We start from the raw sequence: 27,580 nt of genomic DNA on the forward strand, positions 1-27,580 counted from the left end.
TCCCATACCATCTGAGCCTGATCTAAGGAGTAAACAACAAAAATTAAATTAATGTCATGCTCAGTAACATTTAGAAATTGCAAGCTAAGCAGCTGCCACTTATTCCTGGTAACTCAAGGTACTTTAGTGGAGGAAGTTTTCCAATAACATATATTGATTTTGTCAGGTATGGGCTTTTTTTTTTTTTTAACTCAAGGAACATATGCTGCATGCTCTGTACTCCTAGGCCTACACACACCCAGGTTTCACTGCAGTCACTCTGACTCCTGCCAAACAGATGTTGAGGGAAACCAACTGAACACAACATGGGATAAAAGCTGTCTCACACCAAAATGCTGGGCTAGGAAAAACCTTGTGGGCAATGCAGTATACTAAAAGCATAAATTATATATTTATATACAGAATCGATGGGTACCTGAATTAATGTTCAACTGCTTTTATTGAAATCATGCTATTAAATAGAAAAAAAAACCCAAACAAATACTAAGAATTATGTTATTAAAACTACTGAAGTTTTTTTAAATTTCAAAGTATTTATACAATTCATTTTGCCTAAAATCCAGATTCTCACTGGTATCCTAATAGCAAGGTGAAATCATATGACGAGTGATGAAGAGTTTGAAAAGGGATGGTTTTAAACCACACTTTGAAATAACAGAATGGCAAGTGATTCCCAGTCCCCAAACACAAAGCACTGAAGTGTTATTCTGAGTCTGACAGTCATGTCAGCAATTTGCTGCAATTTGTGTGATACCCAATCTTAGGGCTAAGCTTACTCCAACACTTTGGTAGTGATGAAGCCTAATTACAGAACTCAGTTCTATTTACTCTCTGAAAGACAAAAAAGTTATCTTTTTACATTAAAAATCAATATTTTTCATGACCTGTACCTTTTCCCATTATGAAAATAATTAGATTTATATGAAGTAGAAGCAGTTCAGTACATGAAAACTGACATGAAACCCTTCATATTTATTTTTTCTCTTGAATTTAGGAACAGTGTTGGTTCAAAACATGGTATTACCCACTACAGGATCTAAGATTTGGCATAGCAAATATAATAAAACACAAATATTGTTACAACACCCCTGTGGCTACTTTTGATGTGTTTCTGATCTACTCAGTAACACCTCTTTGGATGACCATGACAACAATCTTTTCTAACTTCAGGTATGGGAGTTCTGCTGATTCTGAACTGATACTGATCAGAAAATCTACAATGCATTACCTTCAATGTGAAAAAGGAACTTTTCATTCCAGAAGCCAAAAATAAGATCATCTCCCCTCCCTATATAGAAGTAACTTTCAAAAGTTGGCAGGAAAACCTGTTTTCTTCCACACGCACTGCTACAGAAAAGTGATTATACTCTGATACAAACATGTTATATAGACTGTCAAAGCAGTGAAAGGATTCCACTTTGGAAAAAAGAATAAAATCAAACCCAGTCAAACCCAGGTATTTTACAAAAAATTACATAAAAAAAATCCCCACAAGTAATAAAGAATAAAAAATAAACAAATTGCCATCTTTCAGAGTGCAGAGCTCAAATTTTCCATCCCAAACCCATATAGAGTAAAGGTTTAATTTACCATGCAGAGTAAAAACATCAGTTAGAGATCACTTTTGTGCCAAAAATAAAATGGGGATTTTTTTAAAGCACAAAATATTACAAAACATCATATCAACCTTGCTTTTCAATTGTGTTATTTGGCAGTCAGCTGGATCTAGGACAGCTGTTCTATTGTCTATATTTCAATTCAATTTGAATTATCTGTGTCTTTCAATTCATTTAAATTAAAGATAATAATATATTTAGCAATAGAACATTATTAAAGCAAAACCTATTATGATTAGCACAAATTTGCATTATTAAAAAATGAATTTTGTATACGCTGATGAACATCTCCCAAGCGTCCTGATAAAACTGAACATAAAAAATAAAAAGTCAGGGTTTGTAAATAAAATTCCCCATTAAAAAATATCAGGTGAAGACTTAACAGCGGCACCTGAGAGCATTTAGACCAAAAACCTGCCAAGGTACATACCTGTAAATCCGTTGAATATTTTCAGCTTTGATTTCCTTGAGAATTTCATGGTAGATATGAGGATTATTTGGCTCTGGAGATGCTGGGGGAGAAGGGCATTTCTTGCGTGCATAATATCCTATCACAATTCCAAAAATAAATAAAATCGAAGCAGTGCAAAATACTTTCAGTATCCGAAAAAAGCCGCAGCGGTGGCTCTTTGGTGCCTGTCTCGTGTAGTGGGAGACGTAGTCGGGGTCTTCCTGAAGCCTCTGGAATCTTCCCTTGGGAGAAGAGGAGGGCTGGATGGGCTCCAGGTCGAGGTCAGGGCTCTGGGAGTTCCCCAGGTGGGGCTGGGCTGTGCTGTCCAGTCGGAAATGGTCAAAGCCAGGCTCCTCCAGCTCCTTCTCCATGTCCCACTCCAGCTCCAGCGCCGTGCCCTGGAGCTCGTCGCTGTCGAGGTATGGAGAGTGCCCCTGTGCCCTCTGGTCTGCATTCACTTTGTGATAGGCCATCTTTTTATCTATTAAGACAAAATTTTTAAAACTCTGAATGTTTGTTTCTATATGCGCACATCAACGATTTATTTACGCTTTGGAAACCTGAGAGAAGTAAACAGACGATAAAGGCCAAAAATTGGGTTCTCAGCATTTCACTCTCCCCGTTTCCATTGTCCTGTTTTTTGTAGGATCAGCAGTCCCATGAACATCATCATGGGAAATATATTGTAAGAATATGAATAAAAGGAATTTAAAAGTGCCAATGGCAAACCGCTGAAATTATCCAATTATTTTGTCAGTCCTCGAGATAATATTAAAAAATTGAACGAAGGCTCAGAGTTTCCAAAACAATTATTTGTTACCTGAAAGTAATTTTAAAGCTTAACAACTGTGTGCAACAATTTCATTTCACATACCGTACAAAATAATGCTGCTAAAATAAAGTTGAAAAGCTGGAAATAATATGAATTGCCTGATCTGTTTCTAAGCACAAGGAAATGATAAATTAAAAAAGAAACTTCAGGGTGACACTGTACTTACATATCAATAAAAGGCTTCCATTTAGATGGAGCATTCTATTATTTATAGGTATTTTAAATGCATAGTTCCAGAATGACTGATGAATTTACTTAGAAATTGTTCCAGCTGTTTTGCTCCACTTATTTTTCTCATTTTAACGAATCAAAAGCACTGCCAGGTAAGTATTTGTAACAAAATCGTTATTTTAATAGCAAGGCATAACTGTGGCACTTCTAGATATTTCTATGGAAGTAGAAGCCCTCTAATGAGAACTCTGACCTCCAATACAAACACTCAAAGTCAATTTTCAACAAATCATTTTTGACAGACTGCAACAGCAGAGTGCCTTTTCACCCACACTCTCACAATAGCCATTCCAACACACAAGCATCTCTAATTTAGGACTTTTCAAACATCAGACTCACTTCTCAATTAGAATAAAATTAAGATAAAGATATGAAACCTCTCATAGTGATGAGCACTAGACTGACACCTATAACACTACATTACCACTTCATCTTTATGTTTTAAGGCATTTTTCACTCTCCAAGACTCACCTCCAAATAACATTAGCACATAATAGAGGAACCCACTGTAATGGCAAAGTGAAATTCAGCTTTTTGAAGCTCTCTGAAGAGTGCAAACTGCTTGTAAGCTCCAATATAATGAAACAGCCTATTGTCCCCTGAAAGGCTGTGTGCCTCTATACAATACCAATTTACAGTTCCTGTTTTCCCCCTACAGCCATATAAATATCCCACACCTATAACTGTCAGACAGCCTGGGAACAGCCAGGAGAGCCCACACCTTCCAAGTCACCATTCCAGTCCCTTTGCAAATCAATTCTCCCCCTGCAATCCAAATTCTTCCAGAGTTTAGAGTGAGCTGAACTAAAGCCTCTTAAATTAGTGTGAAAGCCTGCATTATTTATTTAAATAACAACTGCAAATTTAGTCTCTAAATTCCAGCAGAGTCCACAAATGGCTGCAAAGTCAGACAGCTGCAAAGCTGCTGTGGTTGCCCTCTGTGGACTTTGTCAGCCCAGCCCTCAGGTTTGTGAAGGATCCCTCTGCATCTCCATCCTCAGGTTGTTTCAGGAAGATATTTAATAATGCCAGCTCCAAAAACGATGCCTGCTGCACTGAGTTTCCTGCCAAGCACCAACTGGATATCAAACCATTAATATTCTCTGGAAAATCGAGAAAACTAATTTCCAAGCTATTTATCTACTCTTTCACTCTGTCTCCTCTTCTGTTAGTGGAAGGATTAATTTGCAAACCATCAGTGACAGAGATCACTGCTAGGTAATATCAACTGCCCAAGTACCTCATCTTTCCAGCTCCTCTTCATATTGCTTTTTATTAAAGACTGATGTTTTGTCCTTCAAAGCAAAGCAAATCATCACTGCATTTCATAAACTCATAATTTTGGCTCTACAATTCCTGAAGTCATTTAACAAACTCTTTTAGCCACTTAAATAAACCCTTGGCAGATTACTACAGTACTAGCCATAAACAAGAATTTAGGCAGTTTTTCAGATGCAGTTTCATGGCAAATATTAATCTTGCTGAGATTACAAATGTTGACCATTGCCTATCTGTGGTAGTTAAGTTCTTTTCCGTATTTATGATAGTTTTTAAAAGTGTGCTATTGTTCAATAGAGCATATTAATAAAGATTATTTAAATCTACATATAAATGCATAATAAAAATTCATATGAAATTTCTTGAAATGGTTATTAATAGTTATTATGCAGATGAGCAGTAACCCCATTCCACAGCTTAACATCTCAGCAATTCAATTTGGCACCTTAACCAGTTTCCTCACTTCAGGGGAAAAAAAAAAAAGAAAAAAAGAAACCCAAAACCACCAACAAACAAGCAAGTGGCTAAATGACCTAAAATAAAAATCAATATTCAATCCAGTTTTATATTTGAGACCAGTCTTTGGAGTATGGGATCTTACTAGCAACACATTTCTTTTAGTTAAAGAATGCAAATAAAAGAGGAGCTGCAGTTGTTAACTTCACTTTTTCCATTAATATTTCTAAGCTCATCGTTTCAGTCTAAGGACACAGCACAACTTACCTTGAAGTATCTGAGATCACTGCATTTAACTATTCCAAAAGTTATTTTACAGAGGTATCCTGGTTCTCAAGGCACAGATCATTTGTGCCGTGAAATCTCTATCACCTGTATCTGTTTCACTTAGTATTTGGTATGTAGCTGGTTAAGGAAGTAGGTATGACTTCAACATTATGTATTAAATGTAGTTTTGGCTTGGTATTGGAAAAAAAATGAAGTCAAGAAAAAACACTACAATACTCTAGTTCAGTCTTCTCTATAACACAGACCATAAAATGAACATATTTTTGAAAGACATTTTTGAAAACTTCAGGAGATAGAAAATCCACCCCATCTGCCAGCAAGCTGTTTCAACATTTAATTGTTGTTAAATACATGTTTTATTATAAAGATAAAAGAGCAACTCAAAATGCCAGAAGTCTGAATATGCACCAAGTGAGCTTTAAAGCCACTCTATAGGGACAGCAAAGGGGATCATAAACTCTAGAATACTGGACAGAGCCAAGCTGATGACCAATAAAGCTGATGTACATTTCTATACTTCCACTGATTTGTGGGGAGAATGTTTATAGAGAGGTATCAAACCAAAGCTAAATAGCCTTTCAATTAATTGTACACAAGAAATCAGGAGACTCAGCTTTATCAGATCGTTATTGCCTTAACGAGCCCATTTCAAAACTCTCTGCCTGTGCTTTGACCTTAAAAATAACACATTTACATCCTGCCTGATAGGAACATCTTGTTATGGAACCACCAGAAACTTCTTTTCTTGACAACTTTCCCTGCTTCAATCCCTTATTAGCAAAGCTTCTGGAAACTACAGAATATGATCTTCATTAACGGTGCTGCCACCCCCCAATACCTCCATAACAGAAAGGTGAGTTTACGTGAACATTTTATGAAACCAACAAGGAAAAAGCAATATGAACATACTACTGTAAATTATGACTGGTGCTGCAGTTGTTAAATGCAGCCCATAAATAGCTGAGACAATTAGCAGGCAGTGTGGCAAGTGTTAATGGGCTGCTCACAGCCGGCCCTTCTCAGGACACTTAGTGCTCAGCACTGAAAAGGCAAAATGCACCCAGGAATTCTTCTAAAGGCATTGTGGCCTCTTAGTACAGTCATAAATCCAAAATTCCAGGGTTGTTGGCTCATTTCATTTTGCAGGAGTCTTTAATTTTTATTTTCTTCTCAGTATCTTCTATAGAGTGATTTTCCTCTAAGCCTTCATAATCTTTTTGTGCCTAGGAAAACACCCCAAAATTGACCTAATGTCACCTGTTTAAAGGGCCAGTAGCTGTGCTTATCATGGAACCCAATACTCACTGCACTTGAAGGGCTTTAAAGTATGTATGACAACAAATTAGTACTTGGTTAAACGAGATGATGCCAAGTTTCAGGCCTAGACAAATTTCTTCAGAGTTACAAATCCCTGACAAAACCTGTTTGCAGAAGAGATTATGATGTCCTTGTCAACAGCAGCATTACACTACCTTGTAATTCAAAAATAATAATGTGATATTTCCATCACCGCTGCCTTAATTTTGTGCAGTAATGATTTCTCCCTTCCCTCACCTTTGGGATATGGGCTTGGCAAGCAGTTCAGTTAGAGCAGGACAATTAAGTATCTTGTCACTCCATAGAGCCACCAGATTAAAAAAAAAAATGACAAAACTCACAGTTGTTCGCATTTCACTGAAGATGAATGCAACCTGAAAGACTGAGCAGTGATGTAGCAGAAACAACACAGAGACCAGACTGTAGAAAGGTCTGTAAAACACAGCTAAGTTAAATCTAAAGTTGTCTCTTCACTCGTAAGCCTTTTTTGGCACAGATGAATGATGTAGAATATTTAACCTCTTCAAACTCTCTCATCGATTTTATTATATCACAAGCAGCCATGTGGACCAGGACACCATGAATATCAACACAAAGGACAACGATAAGAACAGGGCTGTGGTGCACCCTGATTGATAAGACTTGTGCACAATGATGTCCAACTGGAACAAGAGTTAATTTGCCTACAATCAGCCACCTGAGCTAAATTACCCTGGGCCATCCAGATGTGCATAGGTACGTGGTTATATTTGCTGCTGCCTTTTCAGAATCTCTGAATTCCTGGGTCTGCAGAAAGATTGCAGGAAGCTCCTTCTTCCCCAGCAAAGGATCAGGTAACAAAAAGGCAGCCTTAGCTGGTCTCTAACATGCTGGGCATGTATTTCTAACAGATCTTTCCCATTCTCAGACACCTTTAGTTTGCAAATACCCATTTGCCTGAAACAGAACTCAGAGATATTTACCGACCTTCGAGGAGCTAACAGCAGCTGTGATATATGCAGAGTGTACCGAGGAGGTTTATTAAAACTGCAGTGTAATCAGATCAGTATAAATGGCTCTGTTACAGAGCCTCTGCATTTCTTGTGGGATGTGCTGTGCTGCTTCCAGGACAGCTCTTCCCTCCCATTTGGGTGGGAACAGCTCAGTTTTCTCACTGTTCACTCTTTTGCTCATTTGCAAACATCAGGATGACAATGCCAAACAAGGAGAGAGAAGCCACACACACACACACACTCTCCAGTTTCTTAGTTCATGAATTAATCATTCACTTTTCCACTGGAATCAACACTCAGACCCTGCTGTTCTCCTTGAGAAGGGCACTGGATAGGATTGGATAGGATTTCAGTGTTTCTAAAAGCAAAGAAGCAGACAGAGTATCAGGACTGCCAGGGCTAGTTGGGATGTGTTGTGCACCTGCATTTATTTACACCCTCTTCTTAAACTGGGTGTAAGGGGAAGAAATTCTGTCCCACATCTCTGTTCATTTGCACCAGGCCCCAGCCCCACCACCGAAATCCTACTGCCCAAATCATCTCCCAACCATTTACCTTCCCAAAAAACTCTGCCCGAGCTCCTGTCCATCCCACCCAAAACTCTTCTTCCAGAACGTCAATCTTTCCCTTTTCCCATTTTTCTTCACATTGACTTTCTGTACACTAACCTAATATCCAGTTTTCCTGCATAGATATGGTTTTCCAACTTCAGGGTTTCATCAATAATATATTTTACATTACATTCCCCCAGACGTTATAATTGCCTCTGAAAGAAATAAAATACAAAGCTTTACCAGGACAAAAACTATTATTGGGGCATTTGCATTTAAGCTGATAGTTGAATTTGATGTGAAATAAAATCATTGTAAATGGTGTTTAACTTGAAAATGCTGACAGCAATAGCTGTACTAACAGGCCATAGCAGTTCTTAAGAAAGTTAATTTTATATGACTCATTTCTGCTTCAGAAATTTTTATGTTGCCAGTCTTTGGCTTGGGCACATTTCACTTTGATATTTTTCAAACTCTTTTTTCTCTTTAATTACAGTCCTATTTAAGTTATTATTTCAAAAATTAAGTCATCTTAACTTTGAAAATTTGGAAACTGTACACTTGCCAGCCCCTGCATTGTAATGAAGTGTGCTAGTGGAAGTCTGCTATACTTCAAAAGATGCAAACCAACATTGCAAAATACTATGTGGTTTCAACCCACATCTTGGAAAGAACAAAAAACCACAAACCAGAAGAAAACAAACAAACAAACAGACAAAAAAACCCACAAAAAACAACAACCAACCAACCAGTCAACTAAGAACAAAAACAAAAGAAAACCAAAATCAAAAGGTCATTTTTATGGATGAGCTACAAACATGAAAAACAGGAATCTGGCCTCATCACAGGCATTAACTCCATTCCTGATTTTTAACAATCATTGACAAAACCTTGCAGTGAAAATATTAACGCATTCAGTTTGGAGAAAGAAAAACAAGCTAATTCGAACAAAAAAAGAAACCAGAACTCACAAACAAGCTCATGACTCTGGACCATTTTGGATACAATTTTATCTAAAACTGGTCCAACCTCGCTGCCCCAGCAGGGTCATCCCAGAGGATACAGCACAAGATTGCATCCCGGTGGTTCTGGGGTATTTCCAGTGAAGGACACTCCACACCCTTTCTGGGCAATGTTCCAAGTGCTCCAGCTTTCAGAGTTTAGCATCAATTTCTCAAACTTAGCTGGTTACAGAAGAGAAATCTTCCTACTAGCAATATTTCACATGGAAATCAGAGATACAGAGGAAATATGAAGCCCCGATGTCTCACGTCAAGAGTAATTTTTTGGATAAAACCAGACTTTAAACAATATATTCAAAATACTGATAGACACACATCAAAATTCCTGCTGTCACCATCTTTGCTGCAGAAAACTTGCTGTAGAAAAACAGGTCAGTACTTGTATAAAAAACTTAAATCCTTGCTTCAAGACTACATTTTCTAGATTTTTTTTTCTCATTCTTGCTCAGTGAGGTTTTACTCAGTTTTATCAAGTTCAACAATGACAAAGAGCCCTTCAAAATAATATATTATGGAGCTGAAGATGGCAACATTTACAATTTAGCTTTATTGGAATTTTACTATATTTTGATAGATGACAGCTTTAATGATTCTGTGCATGGTTTATGGCAGAAAACAGTAAGGCAGTAACATAATTTTCTGCTCTTTTCAACAATCTGTATCCAAAGAACTCAGAAAACAAGCAAGTGTACTTCATAATCACGCCAAATTTATTTTCTGGGTGAACTCTCAAATGTTAAAGCTCAAGTAGGCAGAGTGACGTTGCCGTGGCAACTGCTCCTGCAACCCAGGATGATAAAAGCACATTTCTGTGCCCTGCACACCTGCCCAGGCACACGGACACCCCAGCCTCCATCAGGAGGCAATCGAGCTCCTCAGGCACCATCAGTCTGCTCCTGGCGAGGCCAGGGCATGTTTGCTGGAGACATGGTGCTGTAAAAACCCTGCACACGATCTGTGCAATGGCAGAACCATAGAGTTGGGTAGATTGGAAAAGAGCTTTAAGGTCACCAAGCCCAGCCATTAACCCAGCACTGCCAAGGCCACCACTACAGCATGTCCCCAATGCCACAACTACACAGCTTTTGAACACCTCCAGGGGTGGTGACTGCACCACTGCCCTGGGCAGCAGTGACAGAGCTTTCAGTGAAGAAATATATCCAATTATATCCAAACTAAATATTCTCTGGTGCAGCTTAAAGCCATTTCTTCCTGTCTCACCACTTGTTACCTGAGAGAAGAGAGCAACCCCACCTGGCTAAACCTCCTTTGAGGGAGTTGTACAGAAGAATAAGGTGTCCCCTAAGACTCCTTTTCTCCAAACACCACCACCTCCTTCAGCTGTTCTTCCTAAGCCTTGTTTACTCCTGCTTCTAGGGCCTAAATGAGAAACCCTTCATTTGCCCCAAGATGTAATATTAAAAGATTTAGTGTTGCTATAGCTATAGGCAGAGTAGAGCAGTAATATGTTCGGTGTCCTTTGACCTTTTTTTTTTTCCTAAATCTCCACTGAAATAAGCTGTCAAGTTTGAGAAATGTCAGAGTTTGGTCATTTGAGTCTGCCTGGAGGTGTAATTTTGCATGGTGTACAATTCCTGTGAATTTATCAGAACATGTTTTTTCACACATAGCCAACATGGTGTGACATTCAGCATCCCAAATCTGCCAATGTCTACACGCTGAAATGAGTTCATGATTTCTCTTACAAAGAAAATCTGAGATGTGTTAGTTCAGGTCAACAAAGGAATCCTCAGTGGATTCCTGAGGACAAAAAAATAAAGGAAGCACCCTTTCTTCCTGCTGTTTCGTATCTTCTGGCAGTTCTTCAGCCACACATTTAAAATCTGTGATGAAGTACATTTACATGTAAAGCTTCATATATCAGTAACATATGTGCTTTCAGTAGCTCTCCAGAAGAATTTCACACTTCTACTTAAGCCCTTCTGGAATTAAGCCACAAAAGCAGCCAGATCTGATGCTGTTTTCTGTCAAGTCCTTCCCAACTGTGACCATATCCTTGGAAGAAAAGGCACAGCTGCTTAGCCTATGGTTTCATCTTCAGCCTCTCTTTGATGGTCTCCCAGTCGTTATTTAGGGAAGTATCTCAGCCTTTCTGTGCTGTATGGAGATCAGGGCATTGCAAGAAATAAACTGGAGAAGTCCATTACCCAAAAGACTACCTCAATTCTCAGTCTCAGCCTGATTTGGTCATTTTTGACACACTCAAGCTGACAGTCAGACTTCCATCTATGCATAACTTATCACAGACTGCCAGTAGAGTGAGCTTATTAATACTGTTAGTCTAAACACATTTCTCAAGGAATAATTTCTTAAAAAGCAACCATAACACTTATTGACCACTTAGAGAAGAGCTTGATACACACCTTACAATCTAAAATAAACAGATCAGTGACTGTAGAGGAAAAATTTCTCATAAACCTTCTTTATACTTGGCCAGGGCAGTGCATAGCTATTACAGCTTAAATTGTTTATGCTGTAGAACTTTTTGATTTAGAGACATTAGCAGTTGAAGAGAAGCAAAGTGTGCATTATGACAAGAACAAAGAGGACATATTCAAGAAACATATAGCTTAGTGCACTGAGCTAAAGGAGGCTATAAACCATATAACTGATGCTTAGAGGTACTGCAGCAATTCCCTTCTAAAGTGGGAATAGTGCATCAACAGAAGGGCTGATGGTTTATGCTAATTCAGCTCTATACCATCAGCTCAGTGTGGGCTGATGATCCTGTAAGATGCTGGATATCCATGTCCAGGTACACACCTTGGACAAGACAGCCAGTGGAGTAATCAGAAAATGACAATCTACTGAAAGCAAAAAATGTTAAATAACAAATGCCACAGGAAAGCAGTGACCAGTAACAGAGCATACTTGGCATACTGGCTCAATATGTACTATTGCTTCCTCTCCAATTTTCTTTACAAAGCACCATTAATCCAAAATATCCCAAGGAACAGTGCTAGGATAAGACTAAACCTTCTGTCCCTGCTTTCAGCTATAAACCAGAACATGTCCATATTCATGTCACAGTAGAACAAGTTACAGCCTCTTAAAAAGATGGGATGATACATCAATTACAATACTGGAATTAATTCTGGAAAGTTACACCAAAAAGTTGACAATTCACAGAATCATGAAAATGTTGGCTGGCAGGGACCTCACAGGGTCACCTGCTCCAACCTCCCACACAAAGCAGGACTGCTGCCAAGAACAGATCAAGTCACCTCATCCTTAAGCTGAACTCATCAAGCATTCAATCAGAGCTAAAGAGTTCAATATAAACACAAATGTATGCCATTGCACTCCTTTTCTTTCCTCTGCTGCCAATACATCTGTTTCTTAGTAAAAATAACATCACTATGCAAAAATAAAAACTCTCAGACCTGTAATATAACCGGTTGTTAAAATTCATACAGACATTTTTGCTTAAAAAAAATACAATACAGAAAAGAGACAGAATTGGAAAAAGAAATGAAAAGTCTTAACACACAGACATAGCAGCCATGGCATGAAAAATTCATTTCCATTAATGAGACGTGGTAGTCCCCAGGCCAGCGCCCTTTGTATGTGAACCATGTTAATCAGATTGTATGAGCATTTGCTGGAAACTCCTGGGACAGCAAGCAACCATAACTATAGAGCAAGCACAGCAGATTAGCAGCTTGCTAAAAACTGCTTGACTTGTAACCCTTGAAGCACAGGAACGATGCAGGTTTGCCGAATTACTGATAAATGAAACATTTCATTTTTATGTCTCGTATTTGTTGCAGCCTTTGACGCAATTCCACATCACCAAAACGTGGACAAAAGTTCCTTCTCAGGGGCACCTTTATGTAAGAAAGCTCAGAAAAAAACTCACAAATAAGGTCTATGTCAGCCCAGCCTTGGTCACACATGCTTCTGGCACAATGCCTTGCTATTGCTATGCTACATCTCCAAAAAACCCCTCAGTAAGTGCAGCTGGGTTGGAGCAGGATGGAAACACAAGAATTCCCACCAGGACTCACTGCAGGAGCTCTGCAGGTTTTGGATGAGGAGTACAGCAAGGATGAGCAGGACAGCAGCACCTGGACTTGACAGGCAGACTTCTCCTTTTGAAGAGGTCCTGTTAGAGACTAATATACACAGACTATATTTTAGTGCATTCTCTTTTAGTACAGGACCTAACAGAGATCCTATTCTATGAACCCTTCAGCTTGAAGCAGGAAAATCATCTGGATTTAGCCTTTCCTTCCTTCACCTGGCAGTTAATGCATTTAGCTGCTTCCTACCTTGGGATTCATCTGCTGCATCTTTCCAGTGACACAAACAAATGAAAACCTGAGCTACTTCAGACAACTTCATTTTAAAACATTTGATTTGAGACTTTAGTAGAAATTTCAAAGTTCTAAAGATTTTTATTGATTTTATTCCAAGCCTAATTTTAATCTCAGTCACCAGCTCTCACTGTCTGTGCAGAGCCAGGAGTTGGTAAGAAACCAGTGTTCTCAAAATGTCACCCTCCAACTGAAGGGAATCAATAAGCTAATTTCCAAAGAACATAACATGGCAAAATTAATGAAAATATTATCCATAACTGACTCTGAAAAGGATTCTCAAGAAGCGTGCTATTAGTAACTCTAAATCATAGAAACTATTAAATTCTGAAAAATACTAGATGAGTATTTTCAACATTATACAGATAACTTTGATCAAAATATGAATTACAGTACAACTGCCTGACTTTTTTTCTACCTACAACACTTAGATGTCTCCTTGAAGAAAGAAGAGAAGACTTGATAAAATAAACAAATGTATAACCAGCCATCATTCATAGGCAGTTTCTGTCTCTGCAGGCCCCTGGGAAATTGTCTAGATCACTATAGTGACTCTCAGTATGGCCCTGGTCTCTCCTGCCTTTCTTCCCTTTTGAGATACACATTTAAAATAATAATAATAATTATAGAAATAGGGATACAGATCCTAAACTCCACAAGGAGCTATATTTTGACTTCAAGAAATGGAAATGAAATTTTTCAGTTTCCCTAGAAATGTCATTCAAAACTCAACATGCTCTGCTTTACCTCACGCTAATTATTTCTCTTAAAAATAAACATTTCTCACTAAAAATGTGCATTTCTATTAAATTTAGGGTTTTAGTGGGAATATTTCCCTCACAAAACAACTTAATCAGCTTTATTTATACATGACCTAATTCCAAGCTCAGGGAAAGAAAAGAAAAAAAAAAAAAAAAAAAGAGAGAAGACAGAAGATGCCCATGAGGAAGAGGATCAGGACACACAAATAAAGAAAGCAGCAGCACTTTCTTTATCTCTACTACTTTTTTACAGGGAAATGTCTTCCATTGAGCTTCACAGTACAGGGCTTTTCATGATTTACAGCAAGGAAAGAAGCAAATCATTCTCTAGTGAAAAGTCACCCAAGCTCATGAAAAATTCAGAGTGACTAAATTTATAATCAAAATTAATCAAGAATCGACATTAGGAAACAGTTTGTGAATTAAGAGAAATTCAGGACTGAAAATCTAATTTTCTTCCCCCCCCCCCCCAAGAGCAAACACACAGAATTCTCTGTATTTTAGATATAGGACATACCTGTAATTTCTTTATGTATTAAGGGTATTTAGAAACACAGTGAACTATATTAAGCATGTCTCATAGCTTTTAAAATTTATTTATGAACAGGGGCATTATTAAAAATAAATGATTTGCAATAGAACTTAAAAGCAAAGCTGTTTTGAGACCAAATGTTAGGCAAATGGCATGAAAATGTAAAACTCAAGAAGTCACAAAGCATTGCTCTATCACAAAATATTTATACTACCAAAATACAGCCTGAAACGACCAGGGTTTTTATAATACAAGCAAAATCATTACAATTGCATGATATGTCATTGGCTAGCAGGATGTTAGTTAATTACTCAAATTTTCAATCTCTTTTGAAAAGTATCAAGCTATGACTCTAAATCACCCAGATACAAAGGCTGTAGCTGCCCTGCCAGACATTACAAAGGGCTTGGTCTGAATATAGCCAAAAGCAGAGAGTTCCATTTTCAGACTTTTTTTACAAAATTCCCAAATATAACCATTACAGGGTCATGCCCAAAGCCCACCACATTGAATGTAAAGACAGTAACCCTACAGTGACCATTGTGCCACATCTGTATGTAAGTAACACATAAATGCTCCAGAAATCTCTTTTGGACCTGTAATCCATTTCCATTTTTCCACGGAAATAATTAAACCTTCAGTTAAACCAATTAAATATTTTGTGCTGTTTGAAAACCATACTGGATTTTTACCTTTCTCCGCTAAACTTAGTCCAAAATAATTGCAGAGAATACAATTATCTACCACAGTCACCATCTGGGACATGAAAGCAATCATTTTAATTATTGCCATTGTAACTTGGGACCCACAAAGACCATTTTCTGGGCTACATATGGAGTTTATTTTTATGGATTAATGTCAAAACAGGTGGATTCAACATATAAAAAGGCAGTTGGCTAAATGCCCATAAACTTTTCTATGTAGTACAGAGAACAACAACAAAGTATTGGAGAACTGAATTTTATATCCAAGCTGGTAGTTAAGCTGCTGGGTGATTTCAAAAACAAATTCAGCACTGTTCTAAAGCACTTTTATGTATCATTGAAGTGGCTACCATTGAAGTAAAGAGATTACTGTCTCATTAGAGATGCAGATTATCAAAAACTAGTAATTTTACTGACTGTATTGGGAAATTTGTTTATGGGAAAAAGAGAATACTTTACTCTGGGCACTTTTATTTGAGTAGATACCTATGAGGATGCACCTCTAGCATAAGCCATCAAAGTTAAAATGAATTTATCCAGTAGAGCAATCTCACAGAAAAGAGCAAAGAAGGACTGCAATCTAATTAAATTAATGAGAACCAGAAAAATAAATATATAGGGAATGAAATGTAGAGAGGGTATTAGCTTAAGAGTTTTTGAATATAGCACTGAAAAAAGCTACTTAAATGCCTCTGAAGATAGTTTGAATCTGGTTTAGCAAGGTCAAAATGACTGCAAAATGAGTAAGAAATTGGAAAACTTACATAATGTGGCAGTAAGCAAAATCGTCTTAGAGCCCTATCACAATTTAGGCCTCACACAGCTGAATGAAACCTGAATGGACTCTCATTTAATGAGCCCATTAGACCTGAGTCACGAAGCAGAAGTCTTAAGATTATTAATGAATGCAACAGTTGATGGAATTCCCAGCCTACAAGTGTTTGAGAGGATCATCCCTTCCTTCATCCTGACACAGTGAACCTTCCTGAGGGCTGCAGAGGCTGCTAACTCCCATCAGCATCAAAGGAAATGCATTTGGTCACTTCCCCCAAACTGTGCTCTCACTCCAGCAGAACTGAGCCAGCAGTAGCTCTCCATCCCACAGCACATCTTGAATTATGAGCTAATAATGATGGTTGTTTTCTGGTTTGCTTCATTCTTTGCTTAAACTCGTAAGTTGGTGATCAAGATGTCTCCCTAATTACTTCTATTATTTTAATGAATGACAAAGACAGTTCTGGACTGAGATGAGCTCAGAGCCAGTTTGCTGGCCAGAAGCTCTGCCTTTTGTAAGCCAAGAGCAGCACAACCCACCCAGTCAGCAGAGCTGGATGGTAACTGCAGCAGCACCCCAAAATCTGTAACCCATCACACCTGGATCCAGGGATGTTTCCAAAGATATCCATGGCCACTGTAAACACACACTGAGGCTGGGCAGAATGCTCTCCTGCTACCTGATTAGAGCCAGATCTTATTGTCCCTTCTTCCATGCAGATTTCACTTCTAAATTAAAATGATACCTTGCTTTTTGCTGGACAACATGCTCCAACCTTAACCCTCTGAACGTTCTGATTGCTTTGAATGGAATCCATTAAGGTATTAATGAAATTGCTTTGCATGGAATACCATTAAGGGTTTAAAACAAACACATACCTGAAGCATTTAAGCATTGAGATCTAAATCCCACTTTTTGGCAGGCCTACTATGAGCATCCAGATCTAGTTCTTGTTTAAGATTTACCTGTAGCATACTATAGAGTGCAAGGATTGAGTTAAGATAATGATACAAGTATTGAGCTAAATGAAAAACAATCATACATGACCTTACCAGGAATATTCTAAAAGTAATGTTTATCCACAGCAATGATCTGGAGTAATTCTTTATCCCAAAAGGAATATCTGACTATGGAAAATAAAAACATCTTTGCCATGTTTTGAAACCATATAATTAGATTTAGAGAAAATATGCTTAATTATACCCAGAGCAATCAATACTGACTGCTTGGAGGGTGTGAGTCCCTCAGTCCACTGCTTTTTTGGCACTTCCTAGAAGTCATGAAGTGAACACACACACACAGAGATTAAAAACCTTTCAAAATCATGTAAGCAGATGGTAATACAGCAGGTAATAATTTAATTGCACAACTCCTAGAACATGTTTCCAAAAAAACATCCCCAAAAAACAGAAGAGGGAGGGAAGTAACAATGTCCAGTCTGATCTTTTAATTGCAGTGCAATAGCTTTTGTTGAATTGGCACTGATTTTCCACTCATCTATTCTGCAGATGGAAAGAATAATAAACAAGAAGTTCTATACCATGTTTTACTCCTAACACAACATTTAAGACAGAAAAAATAAAATTAGCATGATAAAGTACAAGTTGTCCTTGTAGAAAAGAAAATAACAGCAACACCAAAAAAGAAAACTTATCTTTAGTTTTGCAGGTACAAAGAGGTCGGAAAGATACACACACATCTGCTCTTGCTTCTGTGCAGAACTCTGATACTTCTGAAGTGAGAGAGCAATGAAGAAATTCTGGTCTTATTAATTCTTCATTTCATGCAGAAGAATAGAATGCCATGGACGTGGAGCAACATTATACAGACAAGATATCAGAGTTGAATGGAGCAATTAAATGAAAATGAGAGAAGAGGATTACAGAGAAAAAACCAAAACAAAACAAAACAACCCAACAAAAATCCAGCCCTTTTATTGTTTTGTCTACTTAACACCTATGAAGGCTGAAAGGGAAAAAAGTCTTTTCTGAATTCTCTTATGGCAACTTCATGTTTTATACGAGGGATTGGTGCCTGCAGAGAGGCTGAGGATGACGAGATAAACAGAGGTACCCAAGGTTTGAGTGGCGTTTTAACTCAGGGGTGCTGAGTCATCCCAACCTCAGGAATGTGAAATTACATCACAGATACATCACCCATTGCATTATGGGCACAAATTAAGGCAGAAAAGTGTAAGGAAGGAAATGCAAATGAATTGGAATAATCAGCAAACTGTCACTGAGACTCAGCACGCCCCAGCCCCTGCTGGCATTATGGGATGTCTTCTAGTGAGACATTAAGATACAGGCAGAAAAAAGGAGGGTTGGGTGTAAGGTAGAATTAATGGTTGAAATTACCCCAAAATAATACGAGCTTATACATAATACTTTAATTTTGTCATAGAACAGTGTATTTTGACCTTATGGAAAGGTCAAATGGTTTTAAGAGTCACAATATCTGAGTCACAAAATACAAGTAGTAATTTATATATATGTGCATATAGACATGTATAAAAGAAACATCATAAAATCACTAGTTGAATTTTTGAGTTATTTTCATTCTGACTACAAATGCCATAATTGGCTGCCTAATTGGAAGTAAAAAACCTAGGCTTATGATTTAGGCAGCTCATAATGCAAACTTTCATAGTATTATTTTTTTATTAGTTCCATTTCTCAGCAAACTCCATACTGAAATGGATTATGGAACTTGGGTTCTGGATTTTATGATATTATAAAATAATGTATGAGATATTATTTAGCATTAAATATTGTAAACAAGTAAGATAAGGTCTCTCCAAACTGAGCATCTAGTCAGTTCCATCTTGGGATCAACTTCTCTCTTAGAATGCATAGCAAACAAAAAGTCAGCACAGCTTCCTGGAGTGTCACCCTGTCTTTGTTACACATTTATTTTTTCCTATCTTTTACTGAGTAGGTAAATGGCATAAAAGAAGAGAAGTGAAACATTTACAGCTGTTTCCTATAATTTTGTTTTTGGATTCTCATAATTTATTCCCCTATAACTTTAAAAAAAAAAAAAAGGAACAGAAATATCACAAAAGGTCACTTGGATGTAGAAACATCAAAATCCCCAGCATCATTCCAGCTAGGTTTATGATGTATAGTTTGAAATGCTAAATAAACTCAGAAAAATATATTAAAATAAACCTCATAATGAAAACAATAAATACCATATAATTCTGTGCTGTGCTTGTCACTTGAAAAGGGAGTTTAAATCAAATTTTAATAAATATGACATATGAGTTCAGAGTGTAATAGTGCATTTACCACAAAAGACAATTATCTTTTTCTTTTAATTGAATGCTGTTTAATGAAGCTTTACCTTAGTTTTCAGACTACCTACACAAGAATGCTTAGGAAAAAGTCTGAAGTCAGAGTCTAATTAAAATCCTCTGCATGTCCTATGCTGTTGTTGTTTGGGGCTTTTTGGCTGCTTTTGGGGTTCTTGTAGACAAATATTGTGTACACAATATTTTGTACACAAATTATCCACAAGTATAAATGCACACAACTATATATGTGCCTGCATCTTCTATAGCTATATACAAAATAAATGGAACTTATTATCTGGTATTTTCTTAGGAAACTACACAACCACTGAACTACTTTTGTGACAACAAATATCTTACTGGAAAATGAAAGTGGCAATAAGAACTACCAGGTTTAAATATTTAGTGGCAAATATCAGACTTCTGACTATAATTTTACTCCAAACAGCCCTAGAGGTGCTGTAGCTGCACATGTGAGGAACAGGCTGAGGGAAACTCTTGCTAGAAAGGCAATCAGCTGAGAAACAACCTGCTCTGTCCTCCAGAAAAAACAAAAACAAAACAAAACCAACCAACCAACCAACCAACCAAACCCCAAAAAACAACCAAACAAACAAAAAACAAACAAAAAAACCCCCAACAAAACTGAAGTGCAAGAGCCAGCTTTTGGTTTTGTCCACCATCAACTGCAACAGATGTAGTGCAAATAAAAATGCTGTTTTCTGATGAACATCTATCATCCAAAAGCTTCATCGTGGCAGTGAATAGTGATAAGTAGCCAAGAGAAAGCTCAGAGAGAAGAGGAAAAGACAAAAATACCAAACAAGCTTCTTTAAAAAAAAACAAAAATAAGTTGGTTTTTTTTAAAGCTCCCCTTAAATGCTAAAGACCCTACAAAGAGTAACAGGTCTGATATAACTCACACAGACAGGGCCAGGGAAGAGCCAGGCTCAGCATCAAACCCCACCAGCAACCACCATCCCCACCTCTAATTGGCTTTTAAACGGTGCCAAGCTGATTGATGTGTCCCTTCTGATTTGCTATATACTTTTATTTGGGTTCAGTGAAGAGAAGTTAAACACGCAGAAGAGAATAATGTGTCAAGCAGGAGATTAGTTTTACAGCCTATATGTTGAAGTGAATAAATTGTACTTTCATTAACAGAAGCAGGCCATACGCTGGAAAAGTCATTGGATTCGCTTCACTGGTGAACTGGAGCAACAATATCTGATTAGAAAGCCTCAGCAGTTCAAAAGTCTTTAAAGGCAGGTCCAGTGGTTATACAATTAATTTTTAATGATATTGTTCCATCTGGGAGATTTACTTCAAGTGCCAAATGGGTTCCCTGAGCTGAAGTATTAGCTTTAACAAACCTGACACATCTACAATCTGTCTAGTATCTGCTTAAAATACTATTAAAAAGTTTATGGGGAGATGCTCTCCCTATTTGTGCTTTCTTCTTCTCCAGCAGTTTTCAAGGTCCTGTAATACATTCACAGAAGGAAGCATTAGCAGCAGTAAGTTGGGGGTTTTGGGTTTGTGCTTTCTTGGTTTTGTTTGGTTTTTTGACAATTTGGAAAGCCTGAAAGTTTGCTAATAGTAATAGCCATATAAAAATGTTATGAAAAATTGGGTCTTACACCAACTGGATTATTTGATGACCATTCCTTTTGGGGAAAAAAAAAATAAAAAAAATCAAGGTTTCTGATTCCAGAAACACAAATGTATCATTTTCAAAAACTGTATCAAACATAATCCCCATAACACTTTTGTATAACTTTCCACAGTTTCAAAACTGAACAGGGCTTAGAAACGAAATTCCTTTCTCTCAGAATTCTTGCTGAATATTGCCATTAACAGGTCTTTTTCATTCCAAGTAACACTCAAGCAGCTGCTGTTAAACACGGAACCCAACTTTCAAACTTTAAACACAAAATAAAGCAGGGTTTACTTCCTTTTTTCAGAAATATTAATAAATGTTACATTTTTTATATCAGCACAGGTTTTTATTCAGTTACTCAAGTACAGAAATAATGCTGAGATTTTATATGGAAATTCAAGGATAATTCAGAATGATATTTAAGTGCATACTTTCACCTACTTTTAAATATTTAAAACTTATGACTTCTGTACAATTAGAACAAAGAAATTGCTGTAATATTGCTACCTGAATATGTTTTTTTGAACAGGCAGCCTCTATTCTAAAAATGTTTTTTGCCTAAAAAAAAAAAAAATTTCTTCAATAAAAAAACATGCACATAAATCTACTGAGCTGTATTTTGCTACTGTATTTTTCCTCATATCACAATAGTGAGGTTTCAAAATAATCAAGCGACCTCCAGTTCCTATTTTGAGTAGCAGGATCTTTTGCTGTGACCACAAGCTTCATGACATGAAAGCAAAAAAGAGCAATTTCTGGAAACCAACATTGTAGGATTGAAAGCTTTCACCCACATTTTTGGTAGTTAAAAAAACAAACAAACAAACAAACAAACAAACAAACAAACAAACAAACAAACACACACACAAACAAAACCACCAGACTTCATTTCTAAAACTGGGACATATTTATGGATGCAAGGAAGTCTCTTCCTTGTCCCAGAGTGTATTGCATGACTCATATTTCATGGAGCAGCTCCAAGAGGGATGAGAAAGAGACCAAGCTGAACCTCTGATTCCATGAGTGTTTAATAAGGATGATCAGACTGAGAAGGAAAATTTTGAAGGTGAGGAATCTCCTCAAGAAAATATATTGAGAACTTCATGCAAAAAAAAGGCACTAGCAGGTAGCATTGCTAATATTCAAATCAAATTGTTATTATCTAACCTAGTCTCTATTTTCCCTTTTAAATAATAATTGTTCCAGCAATGTGGCTTTCTGTTTCTGCAACAGACAATGTAGCACAAAGCTCACAGGGCATTTTTTAATCCACTTTTTTCCCCATAGAAACCATTGGAAATAAGCCGATCTCCATTCTTGTATCAGTTTCTTTCCTTTATAAAAAATGTAAATGCTTACCAAACTTACATTTTAGAACAGATGTACATTTTACAGTCAGCAAACTAAAGTTTTTCACGGACTAAATGGCACCTATGCCATTTATGAAAAAAACATCTAATACAGCTGAAAGGAAAGAACACGAATAACTGAATTTTGTGTTATTTCTACTATTTCTACTTTATAAAAAACATTAAGAATTAAAAGGAGAGATTCACGGAACCAGAAAACGAATAAAAGACTAAAAGATGATTCTAAAGGTCACATTATCTTAACAAAGTGTCCCTTTCTGACAGTGTGACACTGATATAGAAATAATATACTCCATTTACCAGCATCTGCTCTATGAGATCTGTACCCCCTGCACTCTAAACAAAGAAATTAGAGATTTTCCTCAAAGGTCACCCTGCGAGTGTGATATTTCTCTGCTGCTGAGGTGAGCAGCTCCAGTGCTCAAATCCTCTGTTCAGTTTTGGGCCATTTACTCCAAGGAAGACCTGGAGGGGCTGGAGCATTTCCAGAGAAGGGAACAGAGCTGGGGAAGGGTCTGGAGCACCAGGAGGGGCTGAGGGAGCTGGGAAAGGGGCTCAGCCTGGAGAAAAGGGGGATCAGGGGAGAAGTGCTCACTCCCTGCAGACACCTGGAAGCCAGGTGGGGGCCAGCCTCTTCTCCCAGGTCACAAAAACAGGAGACGAAGAAACGGCCTCAAGTTGTGCCAGGGGGTTCAGGTGGGATATAGGAAAAATTTCTGCATGGAAAGGGCTGTCCAGCACTAGAACAGGCTGCCCAGGGAAGTGGTGCAGTGCCACCCCTGGAGGGATTTAAAAGAAACAAAGCTGTGGCACTTAGGGACATGGATCCGTGGTGGCCTTGGCAGTGCTGGGTTAATGGTTAGACTTGATAATATGAAAAATGTCTTTTCCAGCCTAAACAATTATATCAAAAATGAGGCATTTGCCAATAGGTATCTAAGAAACATCTGATCCAGGCCCTGAAGCGAGTCTTAAAAATGTCACCAAAACTGAAACAACCTCTCCCCAGATGCACTTTTTGGTGCCACAGGACAAATTCTGTCTCTCTTGCAAGGCAGCAGACTACATAATTTAAGTCACAGATCCAGAATCTTTTATTCTTTCCAGAACACAGCTATTTGAAGAAACGTTATCTCCTTTTAGCAGGCAGAAAAAGCAACAGCCTCCACTCTCCACGTGCTTCTTGTGTGCATTAAAAAAAAAAAAAAATACAGAGGCAGAAACGAAACATCATCTCCATCCCTGAATGTGAAATCGTGTACATCAGCCTAAAGATAGGCTTGTTACATAAGGTACACCCAATGCTGGTTCATGGGAGCTGTTCCATAACAACAGACCATGACAGCCCATTACTTAATGTGCCACTGAGCTGATGTGACTCAGATAATAACACGCAGGGAAATTTAACGCTTCCCAGCACACACTCTTCTTCCTACAAGAGCCCCTTTGCAAACCCTCACGGCAAAGTAAGCTGCTCTGCCAGCAAGAAGTGGACCTATATTTAAAGGTTATTAAAAGGGCAAGAATCAAGAAAATAACAAAGATCGTCTCTGCAAAGCTCAGTAGTAATAATTAAAAAATATATATAATAATGCGCTGACATTTCTATGTAAGATGTGAAACTAAAACGGAGACGAAAAGATGAATAGAAAATAATTCAGAGAACTAAATGCATGTTTTGTGAATAAGATATGTCTCCAGCAGTCATTCACCATTCTGACCTTATCAAGCTTTTCAGCTTATCCAGGCCTGTGAGAGCTGTTTAACACCTAAAGAACCAATGCACTGGAGAACTGTGAGAGCAAAGCATCTTGATTGCCAATTTGCCAGGAAATATTATTGCTGTGAAAGGTGCATTGAAATGGCACTCCTTTGAATATCTCCTCTCTTTAAATTGTTGAGGATCTGTTTGTGTTTTAAGATCTTTGGAAGAAAGAGTCTTAACTTAATCTTAGTTATTCAAATATATTATTTTGGTGAAATTGTATAAATCACATCTGCATACAAAAACCTAACACTGCCATAACATTGTGTTTGAGTAGCACAAACCACGATTTTCTTGCTGTTCTGCTACTCAGTCTTACACCAAGATTTTACTGGGCTTTATTGATTCTTGCACTTGTAAATTATGAAAATTTGTGGAGGGGGAGGATGCAGATAAATCTGTCAAGGCAAGATTCACATGCAAGACCTTAGAAAGGCAAACCTGCACTACACCAAATGTTGTATGGAAGAGCCCTAGAACTGACAGAGAAGATAATTTCCCTCAGTCTGTCCCCTTCTCTCTTGACCTAACCACAAGTTCATCATCTCAGCAATTTAACAGAGCCTCCATTCCTGAGACAATTCAAATCCAAATCCATCTCTTACAATAATGGTGATATTGCAATGTGTAACCTCACTCTTCCTCCCAACTCGTATTCCTTCACACTCACTCCTCCTCCATTCCCTTGTTGGAAAAAATTGTGAAGAACACAAGAAAATTTATGGGCAAAAGAGAAAAAAGGCAGAAATAATTATTTCCTTCATCCCTGGTAGCATGCTCTCCCTTGGAGGGATGAGCTGCTGTTTCAGGGACTGCATACATATTTTACACTGAGTTGTCACTGTACAAACTTGCAAACTGAAGCACCTGAATGTTACTTGAAGGTATCAGCAAATACTGAGCTCTACACTTCCCCCCCCTCCTTTTGAGTTACTCACCTCCAAGAACCTGAAACTAAAGGTTTTTTAAATGGAGTCTTTCCACTTATTTCATAAGCCCCAGCTTCAGTCTTTTTTTTTTTTTTTTCATTTTCGAAAGCAAGCTGGTAATACTTACCTATCATTAAAATGAGAAGAACAAATTGATTAGCAGTTGTAAAGTACATTAATTTGAGATAATCAAATTGAATAGAGTAGGTAAAACCAAAAAGTATGTAGACCTCACTGATGTGATACTGATCATATATATTCTTCTTTAATAAGTAGTACTAATATTGTTTTTCACCAAATCAAAAGGGTATTATTTTTCCTGAAAAACTTTTATACCTTATTACTGCAATCACTTTTTTAATTTCATGCTTCCCTAACTTTATTACTGTTAATTTTACTCACTTAATTCTATCTATTTTCTACCATTCACTAGGAAAATTGACAGAACTTCAGAGGTTTCTGATAAATAAAAGTTAAATGGCTTTGTGAAAAAGGATATTTATGTGTACAGTATGCTTCTTACCACCACTGGAAGCCTGACTGAAATCCAAGCAAGAATTAGTATAATATAAACCACAATTGATCAACGTCCTGCACTTCATCATCTTTATTGAACAAATGATTCTTCCCCTCCAACAACAGGATTTTTTTTTTTTAAGGGAGAAAAGGACCAACTAGGAATTGTTCAAATGCTTGTGTGATTTTTCTGTCAGGTTACGACTAAACAACAAATGTTGGACTTGTAGTTTAGAACAAAAAAAAAAAGTCCATGTCAACCAAATTGCTACATGAAAGTCAAAGATGAATGTATTTATGCAGAATTCTCAATACTTTTTTGCTTTACTGTTCCCTTAATATTTGCAAAGTGAGGTTACAGAAGAGCTGTAAATCAGTGCTCTTTCAATAGCCTAATGCAGACAGCTTTCTTGTATGTTTTATGCCTAATGTTGGGCTATACAATGAAAGCCTAATGTCTATAACTGAGAAGATATTTATATTCATAATGTAAAGGAATTGGAGAATGAGTCTTTAGAATATTGTAGCTTTCAGTCATCTTGGCTTTAACTCCTGAACTAATGCTGGATTATTAGAGGAAAACTGCTGTATTTCCCTCTTTCATTCTGTATTAGCATGACAGTGGAAATAATACACTAAGGAATGTTATTGCACTGTGAGTCTTATGGGTGGATTGTGGTGTATAAATTAATCTTTTCAATATCTGCAACTTTATCTGATGGCATTTTCCAAGCTTCTCCCACTCAAGGCATTCCTCCAAAACAGCCAAACTCACTGTTCAATACTACCTGGCATTGTTTCACAATTCTAATTATAAATTACACTCTCCACAAGCAAGGCAGATTAGAAGTATTTCAAGCTAAATGGGTGTAATGAGATACCTTTCTAGTTCCATTTCTTCTTACATGATGAAATGAAAAGCTAAATGCTATAACCATAGTTCTCTGACATTGCACATTCCAGGATATGCTCATTTGTTGTTTCCTTCAGAAATAAACAAATACACAAAAGAGGACAACTGTTTCAAAAATTAAGAAAAACACCCTGAAGGAGACTATCTTACAGTTTTTTTTCCTTGAAACAGACAATTCCCTAGAAACAAGATGACTTTGTGAAGCTTTTGTTGTGGTTAAAAATGTCCTTTTGTGGGAGCACCCTGGCTCAACCATGCCATCCACTGCAGCTGATTATTTAGATTTAGTGTTGCTTTGAGTTCTTACAACATTCAAAAAGCAGCTCAGCCATGTGAGCTGTCAGAGTATTAACGTGGATCTCTCTGGAGCAACACAGCTCCACAACCTTTTAAAGCATTGTTTCACAGAGTGGCAAAGTAAAACCAGTTGTCCTCAGCTTGTCTACACAAAGATGCTCCAAACGTTTCAGGTTTTTGTTTTCCCTCCTTTCTCCTTAAAAACACGTTTTGCTTTCAGTAAAGCACCAAAAAGACTTTATGGACTAAACCATCATGATCTTGGTTAATGCAAGTGATTAAAACAACTGTCTCTCTGACCACAGACAGCTGATAACCTTCCACCCCAAGGCTGCACCTCCCAGACACCAGCAACCCCTCCCTCCCCTCAAGTGCTGCATGCTGCCTTTCATCTCTGCATCCTGTGATATCATTTTAGCATTTGACATTGCTTAAAACCTGGCTCCTTCCCTGGCAATTGAGTTGTATAATATTGTCCCTCCCTGTCACCTTGCTTTCACACACCACCAATACGTGCATCCCCTCAGAAACAGAGCGAGCCACCCAGCGTTGCTGGCTAATTGATGATAATATTGTAATTTGCTGGAATTGAAAGGAATGGCTGCACAGACAGCATTACCTAAACCCAACAACTGTGACAGCATGTGAAGGACCTTGTGTCCCTAATGGCACACCACTGCATCAAAGACAAGCAG

At 37.6% G+C, this 27,580-nt stretch overlaps 1 protein-coding gene across 3 annotated transcripts in view; it reads right to left on the minus strand.

The window, feature by feature from the left end:
- NAALADL2 (N-acetylated alpha-linked acidic dipeptidase like 2) overlaps nt 1-27,580 on the minus strand; it is a 406,364-nt gene that overhangs the window by 219,824 nt on the left and 158,960 nt on the right. For all 3 annotated transcript variants that reach the window (XM_088171014.1, XM_088171013.1, XM_014871509.2), the window contains one exon: nt 2,047-2,548. In XM_088171014.1, the coding sequence (XP_088027140.1) occupies nt 2,047-2,540 (494 nt within the window). In that variant the 5' untranslated portion in view covers nt 2,541-2,548. The remainder of the gene's footprint in view (nt 1-2,046; nt 2,549-27,580) is intronic.

The sequence above is a fragment of the Sturnus vulgaris genome, chromosome 10, assembly GCF_052056855.1.
Source record: "Sturnus vulgaris isolate bStuVul1 chromosome 10, bStuVul1.hap1, whole genome shotgun sequence".
NCBI lineage: Eukaryota > Metazoa > Chordata > Aves > Passeriformes > Sturnidae > Sturnus > Sturnus vulgaris.